The sequence below is a fragment of the Stereum hirsutum genome, assembly GCF_000264905.1.
Source record: "Stereum hirsutum FP-91666 SS1 unplaced genomic scaffold STEHIscaffold_22, whole genome shotgun sequence".
NCBI classification, from domain to species: Eukaryota; Fungi; Basidiomycota; class Agaricomycetes; order Russulales; family Stereaceae; genus Stereum; species Stereum hirsutum.
Genome location: NW_006763152.1, coordinates 93,223 through 111,639, shown reverse-complemented (window position 1 = coordinate 111,639; position 18,417 = coordinate 93,223). Strand labels below are relative to the sequence as shown.

The 18,417-nt window shown below is 50.9% G+C and overlaps 4 protein-coding genes across 4 annotated transcripts; 2 read left to right on the top strand and 2 right to left on the bottom strand.

The window, feature by feature from the left end:
• Positions 1-210: 210 nt before the first annotated feature.
• On the bottom strand, positions 211-3,245 carry STEHIDRAFT_172904 (uncharacterized protein; the record flags this gene model as incomplete). Its single annotated transcript, XM_007310840.1, has 11 exons — positions 211-464; positions 534-631; positions 700-957; positions 1,019-1,170; positions 1,229-1,548; positions 1,616-1,802; positions 1,865-1,964; positions 2,026-2,082; positions 2,142-2,183; positions 2,242-2,866; positions 2,935-3,245. The coding sequence occupies 11 exons, from the start codon at positions 3,243-3,245 to the stop codon at positions 335-337; spliced, it is 2,280 nt and encodes a 759-aa protein (XP_007310902.1). The 3' UTR covers positions 211-334.
• Positions 3,246-8,891: 5,646 nt separating this feature from the next.
• STEHIDRAFT_163160 (uncharacterized protein) lies at positions 8,892-10,352 on the top strand (the record flags this gene model as incomplete). The annotated part of the gene is made up of 1 exon (XM_007310839.1): positions 8,892-10,352. The coding sequence occupies one exon, from the start codon at positions 8,892-8,894 to the stop codon at positions 10,350-10,352; it is 1,461 nt and encodes a 486-aa protein (XP_007310901.1).
• Positions 10,353-10,982: 630 nt separating this feature from the next.
• Positions 10,983-12,217, bottom strand: STEHIDRAFT_163159 (NAD-P-binding protein; the record flags this gene model as incomplete). Its single annotated transcript, XM_007310838.1, has 5 exons — positions 10,983-11,125; positions 11,265-11,383; positions 11,490-11,625; positions 11,696-11,849; positions 11,948-12,217. 5 exons carry the CDS (start codon positions 12,215-12,217, stop codon positions 10,983-10,985), a joined length of 822 nt encoding a protein of 273 aa, XP_007310900.1.
• Positions 12,218-12,842: 625 nt separating this feature from the next.
• Positions 12,843-17,834, top strand: STEHIDRAFT_105939 (ARM repeat-containing protein). Its single transcript, XM_007310837.1, has 15 exons — positions 12,843-12,994; positions 13,080-13,288; positions 13,370-13,630; positions 13,685-13,978; positions 14,051-14,178; positions 14,265-14,711; positions 14,772-14,970; positions 15,045-15,155; positions 15,206-15,277; positions 15,343-16,051; positions 16,153-16,310; positions 16,396-16,461; positions 16,529-16,622; positions 16,686-17,312; positions 17,373-17,834. Exons 1-15 carry the CDS (start codon positions 12,895-12,897, stop codon positions 17,417-17,419), a joined length of 3,522 nt encoding a protein of 1,173 aa, XP_007310899.1. The 5' UTR covers positions 12,843-12,894; the 3' UTR covers positions 17,420-17,834.
• Positions 17,835-18,417: the final 583 nt, after the last annotated feature.

Sequence of the window (18,417 nt, the reverse complement as noted above, 5' to 3'; positions counted from 1 at the left end):
AAGAGAGCACTCGGAGCCGGAAGAACGCGCGGGATTTGGAATGTGTTGAGTGCCACTGTGGCCCAAATCTTTTTGTTCAGTTTCTTTGCTCCTCGACGCTCAGACCTCAGGAGACAGCAGTGATGCCCCAACCGAAGTAACCGTATATTCAAAAGTTGAACGTATAATCATCACAGACTCCTTTCGAAATGAGCGTAACGATAGAAGACGACCAAATACACTTTGGAGACGCTCAGCAAGGTACAATATTCTCGCTATAATTTGGGCCGGCTACCTAACCACCGCATACATGCAGAAATGCTCTCTTTGTCTGCCACTTCTCCATGAATATAGGCTATCCTCCTACTTGACCACCAGCAGCCTGGGAGGCACGCTCGGCGGACTTGAGCGACCGGATCTCCTCAAGACTCCTCTCGATCCTTGCGTCTTGAGTGAGTGTCTCCCGAAGGAGTACCTCTCGCTGCCTGCATATGTCAATAGACTATCAGTTCTCTTTCGCGCAACATTGACAGAACAAGCAATGTGGGTCGTACTCTGGGCGCCGGGCTTTACGTTCTGGGACGACACACTCGTGATCCCCTCGGAGACACCGCTTGCAAGACTGCTCCCCTTGCTCGTACTCGCACCTGACCTGGAGAGTAGAAGGTCAACGTGATTGATTGAAGGTGTATCTTCAATAGATTTATACTGAGAGCGTACCTTTAAGGATTTGCAGCGATTACAAGGTCTACGTATTATCGCCTTCGGTTTTCCTCCAGAGTCTGGGCTACCTACTGGAGCGCTCGCTCCAGATGCATCACGTCGAAAGGGCCCGAACAGCATTTCTTCCAGCACCTTGGCATTGCCCATCGTCTCTGAGCCTTCTGGATGACCATTTGGATCGGTCACGGAGCACGCGATCTTTCTGTTCCTACAGAACGTGCAGGCCGTATGTTTTCCTCGATTTTCGCATGCAATCTGCCACAGCATCAGTGCCAATAATAGATCCACGGAAAGGGTCACACTCGAAGGTCCTCACATTTCGACGTTTGCACTGCCAACAAGAACCTGAGTATTCGGAAGCGGAAGCAGCATCGCCATGCGTCGAAGACCCGAATGTCGTTGTCAACGCCTCGTTCTCCAAGATCGGCGTCGAGCTGAAAGCTCGGGAGTAGATACCGGAGACGCTCCCTATTAAAGCCCGTATCAGTATCAGGTGACTGACGGAGAGAGTAAATATGAGGAGCACCTATGTCGGACGTCTGAGCGGTGACTCGATCGTGCTGGACGCTATCCCAGCAACTCGAATCGCTATCTGAATCCTCCTCCTCACTGGTAGATCCCCCCGCCTTCTTTATAGGCCACGTCACGCTAGTAGAACTTTCAGAAGGAAGGGCTGGGGGTTCGTTCTGGGTTTGGATAAGAGGGACACATAGGCAGGGGTCTGAGTCCGGTGGAGGGTTATTATTGGAGCTAGAGCTGTCCACTGCGACATTCTGAGCCCATGTTTGAAGTTCTCGGATTCGACGAGCTTGTTCCCGGGCTTTCTTACGCAGAGCTGGGATGTCACTGATAGAAAAGTGTGGGAACATAAGTATTTATGTAACTTCGCAGTAGTAAAGGTCACAAAACCTACAGGTCACGAGAGACACTAGGCGTAACGACACCTTGCGACTTTGAATGGGCGGGGTATGGTAAAACCTCCGGTATGGAGGTGAGCGAAAGGTCGAGCGGTGTCGAAAACGCGGGCCAGTTGTCGACGGTGTTAGGAAGTGACCGTCTCGGTGGTGCTGGTGCTGATATTGAACCCACAAGGGCTAGCACTGCATCGTTTGAGATGATTAGATACTCCGTTGTATGAGTCTGAAGCGCAGAAGTAGAATACCTGATTGGTGACCAGATTGGTTCAAATTAAACAATTTCTCGTTGACCATTAGACGTTGCAGTTCGTTCTGTAGCTCCAGTCTTGATCTAGAAGAGGACCTCTTTGAAGTATTACTCAGGACTAGTGGTAAAGTGTAGAGTACTACTAAACAAAGCACTTACTTCGAAGATCGGACTAAGGTCCTGATCATGTATGATGGCGACGTGGGCTTCCGAATGCTGAATAGGAAGTAGCATCTCAACAAAGCATCTTCACGTGAAAGGCGAGTGTGAAATACTTCAAGTATGTAATCCAGGACAGCGACAGAGAGAGGTGTATGCTAAACCACGACTAGTCAGCCTTCGACACAAGTGGACAACGCGGATGATCACACGCACACTATCATCAGCAATGGACTCGACTTCTAGCATACCATCATTGCCGTAAGATCCTACAGTCGAAATAGGCCCATGATCTTCGTCGTCGTCCATGTCGTAGTCTACCGGCTCCGCTGCAGCGACTAATTTCTTCGGTAAGAACCGACTTCTGAACTTGACCCGATACCCACGAATGAATATGCACTGATTCTGCTCTGAAGACGGTGTGGCGACCTGCTGGAAAGGATCAGCTCCGAATCCAGACGTCATCCTCCGCCTCGGTCCCCAATGTCGTTCCACATTCCTCTCGTTCCTCCACGATACATTCGTACCAATGTCCACAGCGCCTGCAGGAGTAGCCCCAACGTGGAGTTGGACGCTCGCATCGACGCCAGAGTCGGTAAATGCTGCGACCGCCCATGCGCTCGTCAAATCGCAGCCAGTTACGAGGACTATATCCTCCATCCGTAGTCCGAGACCCTGCATCTCCACAAGGGCGAGCCAACGAGAACAATTTTCGAGCATGTATGTTTCATAGTTGACGAGTAGGTGAGCGTCTTGACGGGTCGCGTCTTCTGATATGGCGAGGACGGCTCCTTGCTCGCGGAAACATTCGAATGAAATCCCCCCGCTTAACGGGACGAGTCTTGCAGTAGAGTGATAGGTATCAGTTATATTGCTTGGATGAGAGGCCACAGAATATTTGCAACTCACCCAGTCGAAAGCCCAGCTTCAGCGCCTCTCGCTCGAACACTGCGCGAGTAGCGCCCGCCGGGATCAAGCGTCCGCGAATAGACATGATTGGGATTGTAAGGCAAGGGAGAAAAATATTCGGGCAGCTCTGATGCCTGCAGAGGGTCGTCCGCGGACAGATGAACGTTGAAAATGCGGAAAAATCCTCCGAAACGGCAGTACCCCACGTCGCCGATCCGGACTGGAGGGCGCAGGCCAGGGTCCGGCTCCCAGAGGGCGTATCCGTGGTTCAAGCAGGTGAGTTGGTCGGCGTAGACATGATAGCAAGCCATGATCTCGACAGCAGGGTGAGTAGTAGTCAGGCCACCAGAGTCACTTCGAGGAGGAAGGAGGCATGTCTTGAATTAGAGTATACATCGACGAGTTCTCGTCTTTGAACCCAAATAGACGCTCAAGGCAGTGTCCTTGTAGAATCTTAATATCGCGGCCGTAGGAACTCAAGTGAGAGGATTGCTGTGTGGAAGCTGTTCTCAGACAAAGTCAGTCCGTGGTTTCAAAAGACGGGTGTTATCAGACGCGAGACGAGGACGTCATAGAAAGCAAAAGATGGTAGAGCACGCCAAACAAAAGCGAACACACGGAAACACGCGTACCTCATCGCCATGACCAATGTTATGAACTGCATTGCAAGCGAATTCTCATGGACCTCATCCACCACCTTTTCAAGATGTTTCCCCTGCGCCAAACAGAAACGAGGATGGACCAAACAAAAGCTAGATTTCACTGCTAGCGGATCTCGAAATTGCCTTTCTTCTCACTCACGACGCCACAATCTTACGCTGGTCATGTGCAGATGCCCCATTCGGGCAGAGAATGAATGCAGAGGCTGTGTGTTTGGTCCGTCAAAATTGATGTTTGGCGCACCGAGAAGATTTCGTACCCTGTCTAGAGTTATGAAAGCAGCTGTGAAGCCTCATCCACACCCCCATCTCATCAATGCTTACCACCCACACGGGAGATTTTCCTCCCGCTTCCGCACCTACATCTTTATGGAAAGCTTAAAGCGAACCCGTGGTGCGTTAGATAATATCAAAATTCCAACGCTGGTACTTACACTGTTCAGGACGAGTTGGCTGATGTCGAAGATACTGCCGTTTGCATAGAAGATTGAACGCGCGTTTTTTGCGCGCTGTTTGTCCCCGCCAAACAGTGACCGTGACAGCGCTGTCCGAGAAGGCCGGCAGCGAGACCGCGCCGTTCATGACAGCTCGAAGAGGTGGAATACTGGCCCTATGAGTAAAAATCAGACATAAGTTAGTACGTATATTTTGGGTGCCCTTTACAATGCTGCTCTCGACTTTTAATTGAGCTGTTTGCTCCGGAATTTGGGACTGGCCACTCAAGACTTGGCACCGAAAGTGCAGTATGCAGCTTTAGCCTTTGCTTGCTCACTAAGTATCATACAAAGCTGTCCATTGCAGTGGCTGTATTTTATTTGTCCAATATTTGCAAAGGTATATAAATGTTCCTGACTGAGCATGGGCAGCAGGCTGCAGGAACACAGCTCGCCACACACAGGGCCACTCTCGGTCCTCTCGGTCCACGACCGTCACGGTCACTGTTTGGCGGGGACAAACAGCGCGCAAAAAACGCGCGTTCAATCTTCTATGCAAACGGCAGTAAGTATAAGTAAGTGTTCGAGGGAATAGGTGGCGTGCGAGTGAGATAGATCATAAGATCGATACACGCACTCGGAGACCTCTCTTGTCCCCTTGATTGTCCAGGGGTAAGGAGGTTCTCGCCTCGAGTGTCACGGTCAAGATCCCAGATGACTAGAATGCGGAGAAGAACACGCCTCCGTGGCAGGACAAATTCGCGCCTAAATTTGATCCCGGGTGGCGGCGTCGGCATCTTCCGCTCCGTTTTGTTTACGATCTCACTCGACAATGGGTGACTTTCCGTAGAGCTTTTCACAGATTCTAGAGGCCTACATGCACAGAAAGGAGGTTCGCGCCGGTTTTTGATTGGATGAGATCCCTTTATTTATGTTTCTGTGCATCAGGAAGCCTCCTAGATTGCTACGGAAAGTCACCCAATGACACTTCTCTTTCGGAACCCCTTTTACATCTCAGCCTTCTACACCAAAAGGTTCAGACAACAGGTAGCTCAGTGACTATGGCGCAAACTCTTTACGGCTCGTCCTTGTGGTAGGCACTACATCAGGTGTCCATAATCGGATCTTCTATCCTGGGTCTAACCGCGAAATAAATTCGAACTTCAAGCATGCCGCCGCCTTGTGAGTATATCCACCGCTTATGGATGGAAATAAGATCCTGGGGTGTTTCTAATAATGGCTTGTGGGAATCATGGAAAAACAAGTATCACAAGATCTCCCGCCTTGAATCTCGATTCGCCGCCGTGGCAGGTTGGATACCGCATTTGCGTACTACTTCCGCGGTATGTCGCATAGATCTGGTGCTTGTGGTAGTATAGGGTTAGCAGAAATCCGTTCTAATGCCGATGTTGATGGATGACTAACAAGATCGATGGACGGTCGAGTTTCAGCCGTATGGAGACAGGGGGACGTCCCGGCTCATCGAAGTAGACCCGCGCGTTGAATCGGGCTTCTGATAAGTATTGTACCCGTCGAAGCGGTAGCACAACACGATCATGCTAGGAGATTCTTGTCATGCAATGGGCTAAACGCTTTTAGGGCGAAGGATGCCTAAGTGGTTAATGCAACGATGATGTCGATATCTGGGTGGCGTAGGCGGCACGAAACTTACACTAATTCCCTTTGGGTTTGATGTAGAGAAGATCGTGCAGCGGAAGCGCAGTGGTTTTATGTCGGATCTTATACTACCGCACGCGGGGCACACCGTCTCTACGGCTACATTTATACGCACCGACATAAACTCTATCATCTATGGGGGCATACTCGGATAATATGTCAGTTTTTAATTCGAATGGGGCGTGAAATACTTGCGCGGTAATGCTCTCAGCGGCGCTGTCAGACTTTACTCACATCTCAATCCAGTTCAATGATGTACAATCGCCTTATCTCCCCTTGTTTGCGGATAACAGGATGAGTGCTCGACATTTTGTTCCGCGCCACTCGGGTCTTCTCCTTATACCGAGGACTTTGGAAAAGCGTTCTCATCGGGGAGTGTCTTGTAGTAAGTACTGTAGAATGCAATATTCCTACCTGCCCGGCACAAGGCATTTTTGAATTTGTTTATGTTATGTCTCGTTACCACCATAGGGATGGCCATGGGGAAGTGCTGGAAGGATCGGTCTAGACTCTGGGTGCAACGTGCATATATTATGCACTGTGTTGTCACAAACCATTCCAGTAGACTCGCACATTGTGCGGGCGTCGAATATTGTTGCAAAGGACATTTATTGATGTTCTCGTTATGTAAAGGCGGCGCATCCAAAAATGGACGAGGCCTTATACCGGACATTGGGCACAGTGCTTGATCCCGCATGGGATGCCAGTGTGGCGCGTCCTATGTCTGTTAAAGTGTGTTCGTTCTTGTCGACGCAATCTAGCTCGCCTGAAGAAGTAACACAATGCTAATATGATCTCCTCGGTGGTCTCGTTGGCAGTCGTTGACTCGGCCAAGATCATTCGCTTAAGGGGAATGGTTCTGGCACGGAGGTTTACCGCAACGTTTCCAAGTGTTGCTGCCGGATTCCTGGCGCATTATCGAGTGTGGGCTAATAGCCCAATATCCAATCAATTGCGAGCTTCATGTCATTGAACTACGTATCATTGTCCGATCAACCCACCACTAGATCGATAGTCGTCCACGCACCCCCAGAGCGGTGTCTTAAAACTGCAACAATAACATTACCTTCGAAATGGTCGTCGGTCGGCTAAATAAGGTGACTGTAGGTCTAGACATATTTACCCCATGAGTGCTCTTTGTGCTGCGTTCCGTATTGAGCATTCAGCATATTACTACGCGTGAAGAAGCCTGACTTTCTTCATGATAAATAATCATCTCATTCAACTTCCCGTGACGACTTTGACTTACACCTGTTGAAGGATATGTAACCATATGGCAGTACCGATAAAAATTGTATGCCAGGACTCAGCCCATCTTAGCCCATTTCTTCTCTAACAAAATACCTATGCAGACAATAACAATGCCTAAGGAGATGTGCCGTGCCCATCTCACACATAGATGCGAAGGAACCCTACCATCAGACTCCATGCCTTCCATTTCAGCGGTAAGCCATATCTCTATTGGTTCAGTGATGACTAACGCTATCATGCTATTCCTCTTGTTCGTCTTTGAGGAGAGACCTAGTTCGAAGCGCCACCCAATGGCTTCCCCATTGGGTGCTATGAAGAAGGATCCTCGGAGCTAAGGGCCCATCAGTCCAATGTCTTTCGCTATAAAAGCAGGGGGTTCAGGATCTGAGTAGTCCAACTCACACATCATCTACGTCTCACATTTTATTCGACCCTACCCACCAATTCACTCATCAACTCAGCTCACTCCAACTCATCCTTCATGCCTTGGAATCAACCACAATTCGCCGTGAGCTCTACTCCTTCTACTCCTCTTATTGAGTAGCATTGATCAATGATACTCAATTTATCGGACAGATTGGCTCTTTTGTTCACGTCCCCGAGGGTAACATCGGAAACTTCGCGGCTCGGTTTGGTGCCGCATACAATACTTGTACCAATAACTTTCAGGTCATCAATTGGAGCTGGAATGACGCAGGTGTAGTCGTGGGTCCAAACATATTTCTCGACTATTTCCCTTTCTGCCGGTCTTATACTTCACAGCTCACTGTTCCGCCAACAGGTATACACCCTCCTAAGGCTCGACGGTGCTGGTAATAATTACCAGGGGGACGTAGCCCAGACGTGGCTGAGAAGTGGTCTCTGGGGGCAGTGACTGAGGGGACTCCTGAATGCAATACTCAGCAGAGGTAATTGTATATCAGTTAAGATCTCTAGAATCTTATTGATCGTTCTCCCACAGAATCTCCAATTCTCCGATAATGCACGAAAAATTGTCCTTTTCTATACCAAGGTCTCCATCAAAGTTCTAAGAATGTCCTCCTTTATGTACTTGTAACCCTACTGTTACGATTCTGCTGTACTAGCAGATGTATGCAAACCATTTTACCCCTCCTTCGTATCTGCGTGACATTAGGTACTCGTCTTGAGGTTCAGTAGTACTTAGCGAATGCGGGTAAGTAAGAACACGCCACCGCGGCGGGACAGGGCGGGACGCCCGCGGCCCCTCTGATCCCGGTTGGCGGCGTCGGCATTTTCCAGTGGGCTGTTTCCACCGAAGACTTTCCGGACACCGTTCACGTCAGCCACTGCAGTGTGGCGTACGTGAGGCACGGCCGATTCTTCGATACACCGAAGGACCTGGAGATTATTAGGAGCAGACAGTGAGATAAATTTCCAAGAGATACAGAGTGAATGAAGAGTTGACATGGTTGGTTGGACCATAGTCGAGTTTGTCACGATGCGGTCATGGGCGTTGCAGAAAGGCACTCAGCGAGAACTCGGCGAGAACTCGGCGAGAACTCGGCGAGAACTCGGCGAGAACTCGGCGAGGACAGGAAAGGCTTGGGATCCTAACAATGACAAACAACTTCGCCACCCGATCACTGCCATGTCCTTTTAGGTCTCTCTCTCGCCTTCCACCGCCTTTCATCTCCGTTATATCGATTTCCTCTACGTGTGGTATAAATCAATATCTTAGACTTTAAAGGGAGCCATTTCAAGCCCCGGTGATCAATTTGAAGGTATACAGTAAGTATGTGCTAAGAAACCGCCGTCACTCATCTCGCAATGCTCAGGTTGGAACGTTCACTGATGAGTTATTCCACGTTATCGTGTAGCTTCCACCTCTTGAAAGACGAACATCCTTTCAGTTCTTCTTGGGCTTCAAAGCTCCAAGTATCTTGTGCGATAATCCAACCGCGATTGCTTCCTCTCTATGTCCGCCCTCGCACCGACGCATTGTCTTACCAATCGTATTCCTGTGGAAATTCTCACAGAGATATTCCTACACGTCTGTGAGGCGCATACTCCTTCTCACCAGCCAAAATCTTTGCAAGAGCCCATCCCTCTATACATCCGACCCATCGACTTATCCCACGTCTGCCGTCTTTGGCGCGATGTCGCACTCGCCTGTGCCCGCCTTTGGACGTGTCTCCTTGTCGCAGACAGGCACGAACACGATTTGGAGCGCTTCGACGTGTTTGTAGAGCGCTCAAAGCAGTTACCACTGCACATGTTCATTTCGTGGACTCCCACAGAAGATGACCGACTAGATCTTGAAGCTGTTGATTGGATGCGTTTCTCCCAGATCCGCGATGTTTTTGTGCATGAGACTCTGGAAAAGATCATCTCTTCTGGCCATCGATGGGCGTCGTTCTTCCTCTTCGTCGAAACTGCAGGGGTGATGTCCTGCATTCTGAAGAGACTTTCTATAGTCGAGGTTCCTTTGTTGAGAGATGTAACTCTCTGCACAACGTTCTACAGAGGTGTAGATGCCTGGCTGAATGAGGAGGCCATGGAAGCCAACCACGAGAGATGGGTGGAATGTTTTCCCTTTCCTTCATCCGACCTGCGGACCTTGTATCTCGACCAGACGGTGCCGAATTCCCTCGACCGTACGCCTTACTACCCGAATCTCCAGTCCTTCACGCTTGACCATGTCATCGGGCCCTCCATCCCTAACTTCATGCGTTTTTTGGACACCTTTCCCCTCCTCGAAGCCCTCACCCTACGGACCTTTCAATCTGAGACCGTATATGGCGGTTTCATCCCGCCTCCCAATGGCCCTCTCGTCGAGTTGCCTCTGTTACGCTATTTTTGCATCAGCGGCCTCCACCCAGAAGATGGTGAAGCATTGTTTTCCCACCTACGCATTCCGAACGTCAAAATCATGGACCTTGACTGCAGAAAAAGAGACAATCTCCAATGGGATACTGCCCTCTCCCTGCTCTTCGCCGCCTATCCCGATTCGTCGACGTCGGCACTTGGTTCAGTCCAAGTACTCCGAATAGGTCGATTGGAGTGCGACTCTTCACTTCTCTCGTCCTTCTTCCAACGGTTGGCCAACCTCCGAGTCCTCGTTGTCGATTGCTTAAGTGATGGATGGGAGGGTTTTTTGGTCCATGTGCAGACCACACCGCACCTTCCTCTTCTCACGACGCTCGTATGTCCTGGGATTTCCCATGAACAGTTGCATGACCTCGTCGTAGAGAGAACGATGTCTGATGTCCCCATCCAACGCGTACTCGTCACGCAGGATACGAGGTTTTCGAGCAGTGTTGTTGTTTCAACTCCAAGGACTGTGGAGGTTTTGTGGGAGCTCCCGTCTTCAGAGGAAGGCCAAATCGATGCTTCGTTGGGTGACTTGCTAGCGGCGTATCTTAGAGTGGAGGAATAGCGGCGGTCCTTTCGGTTTGTAATGACGAGCTCCAGCTCCGAGGATCCAAGCTCATGAACGAGAAGGTGAGATATGTTTATTTCTTCGTGCCTGTCAGCCTTCGAGATCTAAAAGAGATACACAGGTATAAAGACTGTATCCAGATACTGAGCAGCGTAGCTCTTCCTGCCCCCACCCCCTTCCCCGTTGTTGCTGCTTCTTTCGCCATGTATATGTACCTATTAACGACGATTATCGCTCTGTTTCGTGTACGCTTACTACATAATTTATACAAGGCTAGACCATCGCTCCGCTCCGGTAGACAACCGCTCGCGCGCACGGTTCACTTGAGTTTCGCAAGCAGCCCTCAGATTTGGTGTACGCTGGCACGGCAACATGTCCCGCGACACAAGTTCGTTCACGGCACCCATGGGACACGAACTTGTGCGCGAAAAAGTACAGTATTGTTACTATACAACCACTGATTTCTTTTTACTCACGATCGTGATTACTATACTCACAGGTGCATCAATTTTCATTCACCAATACGAGCGTCGGCTACAGTCTTGTGTATGATTCGGTCCACCGTGCGCATGAGGGCCGAGTTTATGGCCATGAATGTCACCTGTGTTCTGCTTTCTCTAACATGAATCACCACTCCACCTCCCGAAACTTCCCATTCTCAGTCGAATACGGCGGATGATCGGCGTAAAACCCGCTGTTCGGTCCGTCGTCTGGGAGCGTGGCGAGCCAGGTCATGACCGCGGCGCCTTCGTCTGGTGTGCGAGTTCCCACTGCTCGAAATTCGATATGGAGCGGAGTCAGCATCGCACATCCAAGGTGGACGATGATCAAGGATATTGGACACATTTGTAGATGCAGGCAGACGGAGATGAAGGACACAGGAGCGATGTTCGAGAGACGAGAACGCACAGTAGTTATTAAACGCCGTCTTCGTGAACCCGGGAGAGCCAGAGTTGATCTTGAACGCGGGGTTAAGTTTGGGAAGGTCTTTGCTGTACATGATCGTGAGCATTTTGAGGGCCGCTTTCCTGCATAACCCGCATACACATATACAATGGGTTGGGTATTGTCAGCATCGCTAGTCACTGGCAGCTGAAGGGCTGGAGAGGACGAGTGCGAGCCTGAGAAACGTACGAGGCGCTGTAGACCATGAACCCCGCTCTGAGATCGTCGGGTGGGATGGTGGATGCGTAGTTCAGAGAGCCGGCGACGGAGGTCACGTTCACGATGCGCGGCGAGGGTGATTTAACCAGGAGAGGAGCGAATGCGTCTAAATAGAATGAAGAGCAGTCAGTCACTCGCCACGCACAGAATTAAAGAAACGGCCATCGGATACAAACTGATAGTATCAACGACTCCATAAACGTTGACCGCAAAGACCTCATCGAAGTCGTTCCTTGTATGTTCCGTAGGTCTTAAGGGGAGTTTGGGATACTCTCTGAGGTGCTCGGTACGGGCGGACGAAATGCCCACTGCGGCGTTGTTCACTAGGACCTGCGTAGTATGTAACACACAACCGTCGTCATAACACTCAGAGTCTTTCTAACCGCATATACGTATATATCCACAGCTAAATCAACAAACAGACTTACATCCAGCCTCCCAAACCTCTCCTCCACTTCCTTCGCAGCCTTCTGAACGCTCTCCGCACTGGCCACATCGATTTGAAGAGGAAACACGCCATGTTTCGCGCCGTCTGTTTCCAACTGCTTGAATGCTTCGTCCAGTGAAGGGGATAAGAAACGAGAGCCTAGCAGGACCGTGAAATTGTGCTGCAGAGAGAGTTGGCGTGCGACGGTGTAGCCTAGGCCATCTTTGCGGCTAGCGCCGGTGATGAGGGCGACTCGTGAGGGAGAGGACATGAGAGCAAGTTAGAGCAGAGTAAAGGTTCTTGGAAGAGAAACTTTCGTTCTCAAATCGACAGAGTACCAGGTTCAGTATGTGTACCAAGTCACGTCCAGGTGACTGTGCTGACCATACTTTGATGGGTTCTAGAAGGCAGAGTGGGTACGGTGGGAAAGACGAGTATCAAGCATAGCCGCTGCCACAGACCCCCTAGTCCCATTCGAACAAGTGGAACCAGCATTAAATTCCGAGTGTTTTGCAAGCCGCTGAGAGCCTTTGGTAGAAGGAGGGAAGGAGAAACTCAAACAAGGACGGAAGAGGTGCCACGGCAGGCTGTCGGCTTGCGGAGTCCAAAATTGGTGCCACAACAACTTGCACTCTCCGACGAAATATATCAGGTTCTATAGTGTTCGTCCAACGAGATATTAGCACACTTCGTATGCGGTGCTTTTTGATACACAGAGGAGATAATTTGGAAGGCCGTGAAGGGTAGCTTAGAGGATAACTTAGAGTTGGTATAAGTAACTCTGTCGAGGCCGCAAATTCAGACTCCGCCCAGTCCTCGGAAGTGCCCTGTGCTGTCCATACCTTGGACTCATACCTCCATGTTCTTGTCTCTAACAGGCTCAGACAGGACCTAGTCGACGCTTGAATGTCCAGAAGACGTACTTGAAACTTTCGCCTGATATCCACTATGGCTGACTCAGCCACGAACGGAAAACTCGACGAGGAGCGCGCTCGCCGACAGAAACGCGCTCAGCTCAAAGATCTGAACATAAACCACGCCGGAGATGGTATGTTGCGTAACAATCGTATCCAGTTTTTTGAAGTCCCATGCTCAAGGTCGTTCTCTGGAAATTTGGCGGGCGTCTCAATCAGAACCTACGAAAGCACTCGACTCATCTCTCAAGCGCCACACCGCCCTCATCAAACGCATAAAGCTCTCCATCGGCCTCGACAACCGCGACCAGATCATCAAAGACGTCGATACGCTCACGCTCGAGAAATATATCGATGAGATCGCCGGCGCCATTACGGAGGGGATAGCGAGGTGCAAGCTCGAGAAGGATATTTGGAGTGCGACCGAGGTACATCCCCATCCTATTCTCGATCCGTCTACCATTTCATACTCGTCGTATATCGTATGCTAATTGCGTGAGTTGTCATAGGTCATCTCTGCACTTCACAGACGCTTTCCGAAGACATTTACGCCTGCGCTCATCGGCCATCTTGCGGTGGCGCTAGCACCAGCGTCTAAAGCCACACTTGCTGGCATGGCTCCGGAGCAGAGAGAGAAGGAAGAGGCGGCGCGAGTACAGAGACAGAGACCTATACTTCGCGTGTGTGCAGAACTTGCGCTGGTTGGAATCATACGGGACGCTCCAGGACGTAGCGGCGGAGAGTGGATGATCAAGGCGCTCAGAGATCTAGTGAGCACCATAACGCTATTATTCTGCGTGCTGTTTGTTGACGAGGCCGAGTAGCTTTCGAACGATTCGTCTCTATCCTCGCTCCCTCTCCTTACGACCTTCCTGAAGTCTTATGCGCGACCGTTTCTCGGCCTCACACCGCCCGCCACCAAGCAAGTTTCCGCCTCATCCGAAAACGGTTCCTTATCCGGAGAGACGGCGGCCATGCATCAGAACGGTGCTTTCCCCGCTCTGGCGGACGCGGATGAAGCGGATGAACTGGTCGAGAAGGAGATTAGAGATCGGTTCAAGAAGATGTGTGAGGGTTACTTTGATAGTGTGGCGAAGAAGCTTGTCATCGAACATAAGGTGTGTCTGACCTGCGTACATTTTTCCTGTTGTTTATGAGTCTGGACTGATCTTGGTGGTAATGGATTGTAGAGGCTTCAAGAGCAAGACAGGAGGAATCACGAGGCGTATATCCGTTCGGGCGAAATATTCGAGGATAGACAACAGGCCTACGAAAAGATGACGAAGAACTACGAGAAACTGCTCGCGAGCTGTCAAACGTGCGTCCCCTTACCCCCTTCTTGTTCCCTCTTTACCATCTCTGTGATATTCGATGAGTTCTGATTTGATAGTTTCATGCCCACAGCCTCTCCGAGCTCCTCTACACCCCCCTCCCATCCCTCCCGACCTCCTCTCAAACTACCACATCCATCCAAATTGGGACCAACTCCTCTTCTCTCCTCAACTCCGACGAGACAGACGAAATCACGCTCGGAATCACGTCGAAATGGGAAGACGAGGAGGAGAGGCGGTTCTTTGAAGACATTCAAGACCTACGTGAGCTCGTACCGCGGAGTATTCTGGGAGTTGAGGATAGGGGGAAGGATGGAGAAAAGGGAAAGGAAGAGGAGAAGGAAAAGGATAGAGAGGAGGAGGAGGAAGAGGCCAAGAAGAGAGAGGAGGAGGAAGTCAGGAAGTTGGAAGAGGAACTGGAGGGGTTGACGACGAAGGTGAAGGAGGGAGGTGTGGCGCAGAATGGTAACGCTGCCTCAAGGGCTGAAGAGGTCGCAGATGAAGACATTGAAGATGAGGGGTATGTGCATTTTATCCTCCCCATAGATTTTTGCTGGCCCCCTGACGCGCACGGCTCCAGTACCGCCACCCCCATTCCCGGAACGCCCAAGGAGACGTCTCCTCCTGGTTCGCCGACACTAGCCCCACAAGGTCCTTCGCAGCTCCTCACGGCATTGCTCGCAAGATTGCCCGACTGTACGAATCGGAGCTTGCTCGATAATGTGGCAGTGGAGTTCGCGTTCTTGAACTCGAAGGCGGCGCGGAAGAGGCTCGTCAAGGTGCTTACCATAATGCATTCATACCCTCGATTCGTTGCTTTCTTGCTCACATCATCTACTATGTGTCCATGTAGTTCTTGACGCAGGTGCCGAAGAATCGAACGGATTTGTTGCCGCATTATTCGAGGCTCATAGCGACGCTCGCGCCGTTCATGCCGGATATTGTGACGGACATTTTGGCTTATGTAGGTTTATTTCTATAGCTCATGGTCTTCTGTCGCTGATGAGGCGGCAGTTGGACGAAGAGTTCAGGTACCTGCAGAGGAAGAAGAATGTAGTCAAGGAGCTCGCAGACACCCGTAGGAAGGTCCGCCGTACCTCCTACTCCCGTCATTCCCATTGAACTGAATCATTAATACTCTGGTTCCACAGAACATCACCTTCCTCTCGAACCTCACCAAGTTCAAAGTCGTCCCACCTCACCTCATTCTACACATGTTCAAAGTCTGCCTGGACGACTTCTCCGGCACGAACCTCGACAATATCGCCCTCCTCCTTGAGGGCTGTGGCCGCTTCTTACTCCGCAACGAAGAGACGAAGCAGCGGTTCGCGACGATGCTCGAGCTGATGAAGCGCAAGCAGAGCATGCAGCATTTCGACCAACGACAGCTGCTCATGCTCGAGAACGCTTACTACCAGGCCAACCCGCCCGAACGGGCTCCTCGCCAGGAGAAAGAGCGCACGCCGATGGAACTGTTCATAAGGCATCTCATCCACGACGTCCTTTCGAAGAAGAGCATTGACAAAGTCCTCAAGCTCCTCCGGAAGCTCGACTGGACATCACCCGCCGTGACCTCCACTTTACACAAAGTGTTCACGAAGCCGTACAAGCTCCGATACTCCAATATCGCACTGCTTGCGATGTTGACGTATGACTTGCAGCGGTATCACCCGGAGTTTGCGATCGGTGTGGTGGATCAGGTGGTGGAGGATGTGAGGCGGGGGCTGGAGAGTAATGTGTATAAGGAGAATCAGAGGAGGGTGGCGGTGTGTAAGTATCTGGGCGAGTTGTATATCTATAGGTTGATTTCTAGTGGGTTGGTTTTTGATACGTTCTGGGGGTTGGTCACTTTTGGGCATCGTGAGTCTTCCACTTTTATTTGCCCCTCCTCTTGTCTGTTCTTCCACCGGTGGGAGGTGGAGGTGGGTGTGTAGGGATGATTGTTGACCTTGGGAATGTAGCGGAAGGGCATCCGCTGCCGATGTTTCCTTGTCCGGTGGATATGCCGGACGACTTCTTCCGCGTGCGGCTCGTGTGCGTGCTACTGGATACGTGTGGGATGTGCTTCGATAGGGGCTCGCAGAAGAAGAAGTTGGATAATTTCCTGACGTTCTTCCAGGTTCGTCTCTTCTCTGTCCTCACGTATTCTCCCGTAGGTTGTTATCTTGTGGCCTGTTACTGACCACGAATATTGCAATTCACAGTACTACATCCTTTGCAAAGAACCGTGGCCGATGGACGTCGAGTTCATGGTGACGGATTCCATTGAGGTACCATCCGTTTGTCTCTTCTTTTTGATTTGATATTGGAACTGACCGTGTTTAATCTTGGGCACAGGCTATCCGTCCAAAGTTGACTTTGTTCAAGACTGTCGACGAGGCCGCGACCGCGGTCGACGAGATGTTTGCTAACGCGTATCAGACGGCTGGTCGTACGTCATCCTTCTTTCTTTCTGCCTCCACAAAAATATCACTGACGAGCATATCGACAATAGTCACCGCAGGAGAAGGCGACGGTGATGACAGTGGCGAAGACAGCGGCGACGAAGCCGAACGACCCGGAGATGAAGAAGATGCAGAAGAGGAAGAAGACAACGCCAATACGAATCCGAACGAACTTGAAGATCGCGGACCCTCGCCTGAACCTGAGATCGTCGTTACCTCCTCTCAGGAGAACCTTGGCCCCTCTGAGGAAGAAGACTCGGAGTTCGCGAAGGAGCTCGCAAAGATGGTCGTCGATACATCTACTGAGTCGAGGAAGGTGGATCGGAGGACGGCGCAGGCGCTATGGGAGAGCGCGGTGCTGCCGCAGAATTTGAAGAAGAAGAAGGTGGGAGGAGTGGGAGGAGGCGTTGAAGATGGGATCGGCGCCGGTGTTGGTGCTGAGGGAGACGGAGAGGAGACGGAGGTGATACAGGGCTCGGAGGGAGCTGGAGTCATGAATTTCACGGTGATCACGAAGCGGGGGAATAAGCAGCAGACGAGACAGTTGGCGATTCCATCCGAGAGTGCTCTTGCGGTGCAGACGAGGACGGCGCAGATGCAGGATAAGGTCGAGCAGCAGCACTTGAAGAGGCTGGTGTTGAACTACGAGCAAAGGGAGGAGGCGGAGGAGTTGAAAGGTCAGTTGCTTCGTCAGCTGCTGAAACAAAAGCTGATTGGGATTTCATTCATGATCGCAGCGCTCGAAATGAAGAGTCGACCCGTCAAGATCCGTCTCGCGGGATAACATGTCGCCGGATAAATGGCCCTCAAAGTCTGTTTCTCCAGCGACGAGCAGTGGTTCTTCTCCGTTCATCTCTATCTCAATCCGAGGGAGAGCGTGCCAGCCGGTCGACTCGACTCCGCCAGCCCCCGACATGGCAGGCAGGCTCTCCCTCACATCGCCTGCTATCCCCTTGGCCTGTGTAGCCTCCAGCGCCCTCGCTCCGTCGCCTCCCGTTGTCATTCGACACCACAGTGCGACGTACGTCCTGCCATGGCCACACCCTTTCCTCACTCCAGTTCCTGGGTCACCGCTGGCCGGCCAGGAACGTAGTCGAGAAGTACAGCTTCCGCCTCTTTTTTGAGACCTACGGAGGACGCTTAGGCTGGTTGGTCTGGGGCGGCAGTCGTGTAGGCAGGGCTTCACTTACATACTGTCCGAAATGTGTTCGTAGGTTGATATGGTTTGGTCCTGAACCGTGCCACGCTGCACGAAATCATGATCAAGCTCGGACGCGGCCGGAGCGGAGCCAATAAGGAAATAACGCAGGCGTAAGGCCGGTGAACGGCAGGTCCCGCTACTTGGAAGGATGACCACGAACTGACTTTTAATGCTTCGTACTACCCAACCAGTGCATCAGACAATGCAACTTCACGGAACATAATAATTGATATTTGCTCAAATAATGGGAGAGTAAGCTGCGGCCAACATTTGTGTTTTGACGAAAGCTTTGCAGCACATTCATTTTAAGGCTCAGCCGACTACATGAATATTCCTTCCTAAGTGCTGTGATGCGAGCTTTCAGTATTCTTCAACTGGTGATTGGGATGCATGCATGCACAGCGAACTATCATCAGGGACCGGGAACAAATGCTTGTTGATCAAAATATAGGAGCAACCATGCACAAAGTATCGGAAGGGGCAGCAGAGACTATATCCAATTGACAATAGCCATCAACTGAGACAAAAATATTATACACAGGTATTACTACAATCAACAGACATCGACGAATGGGTAGGTG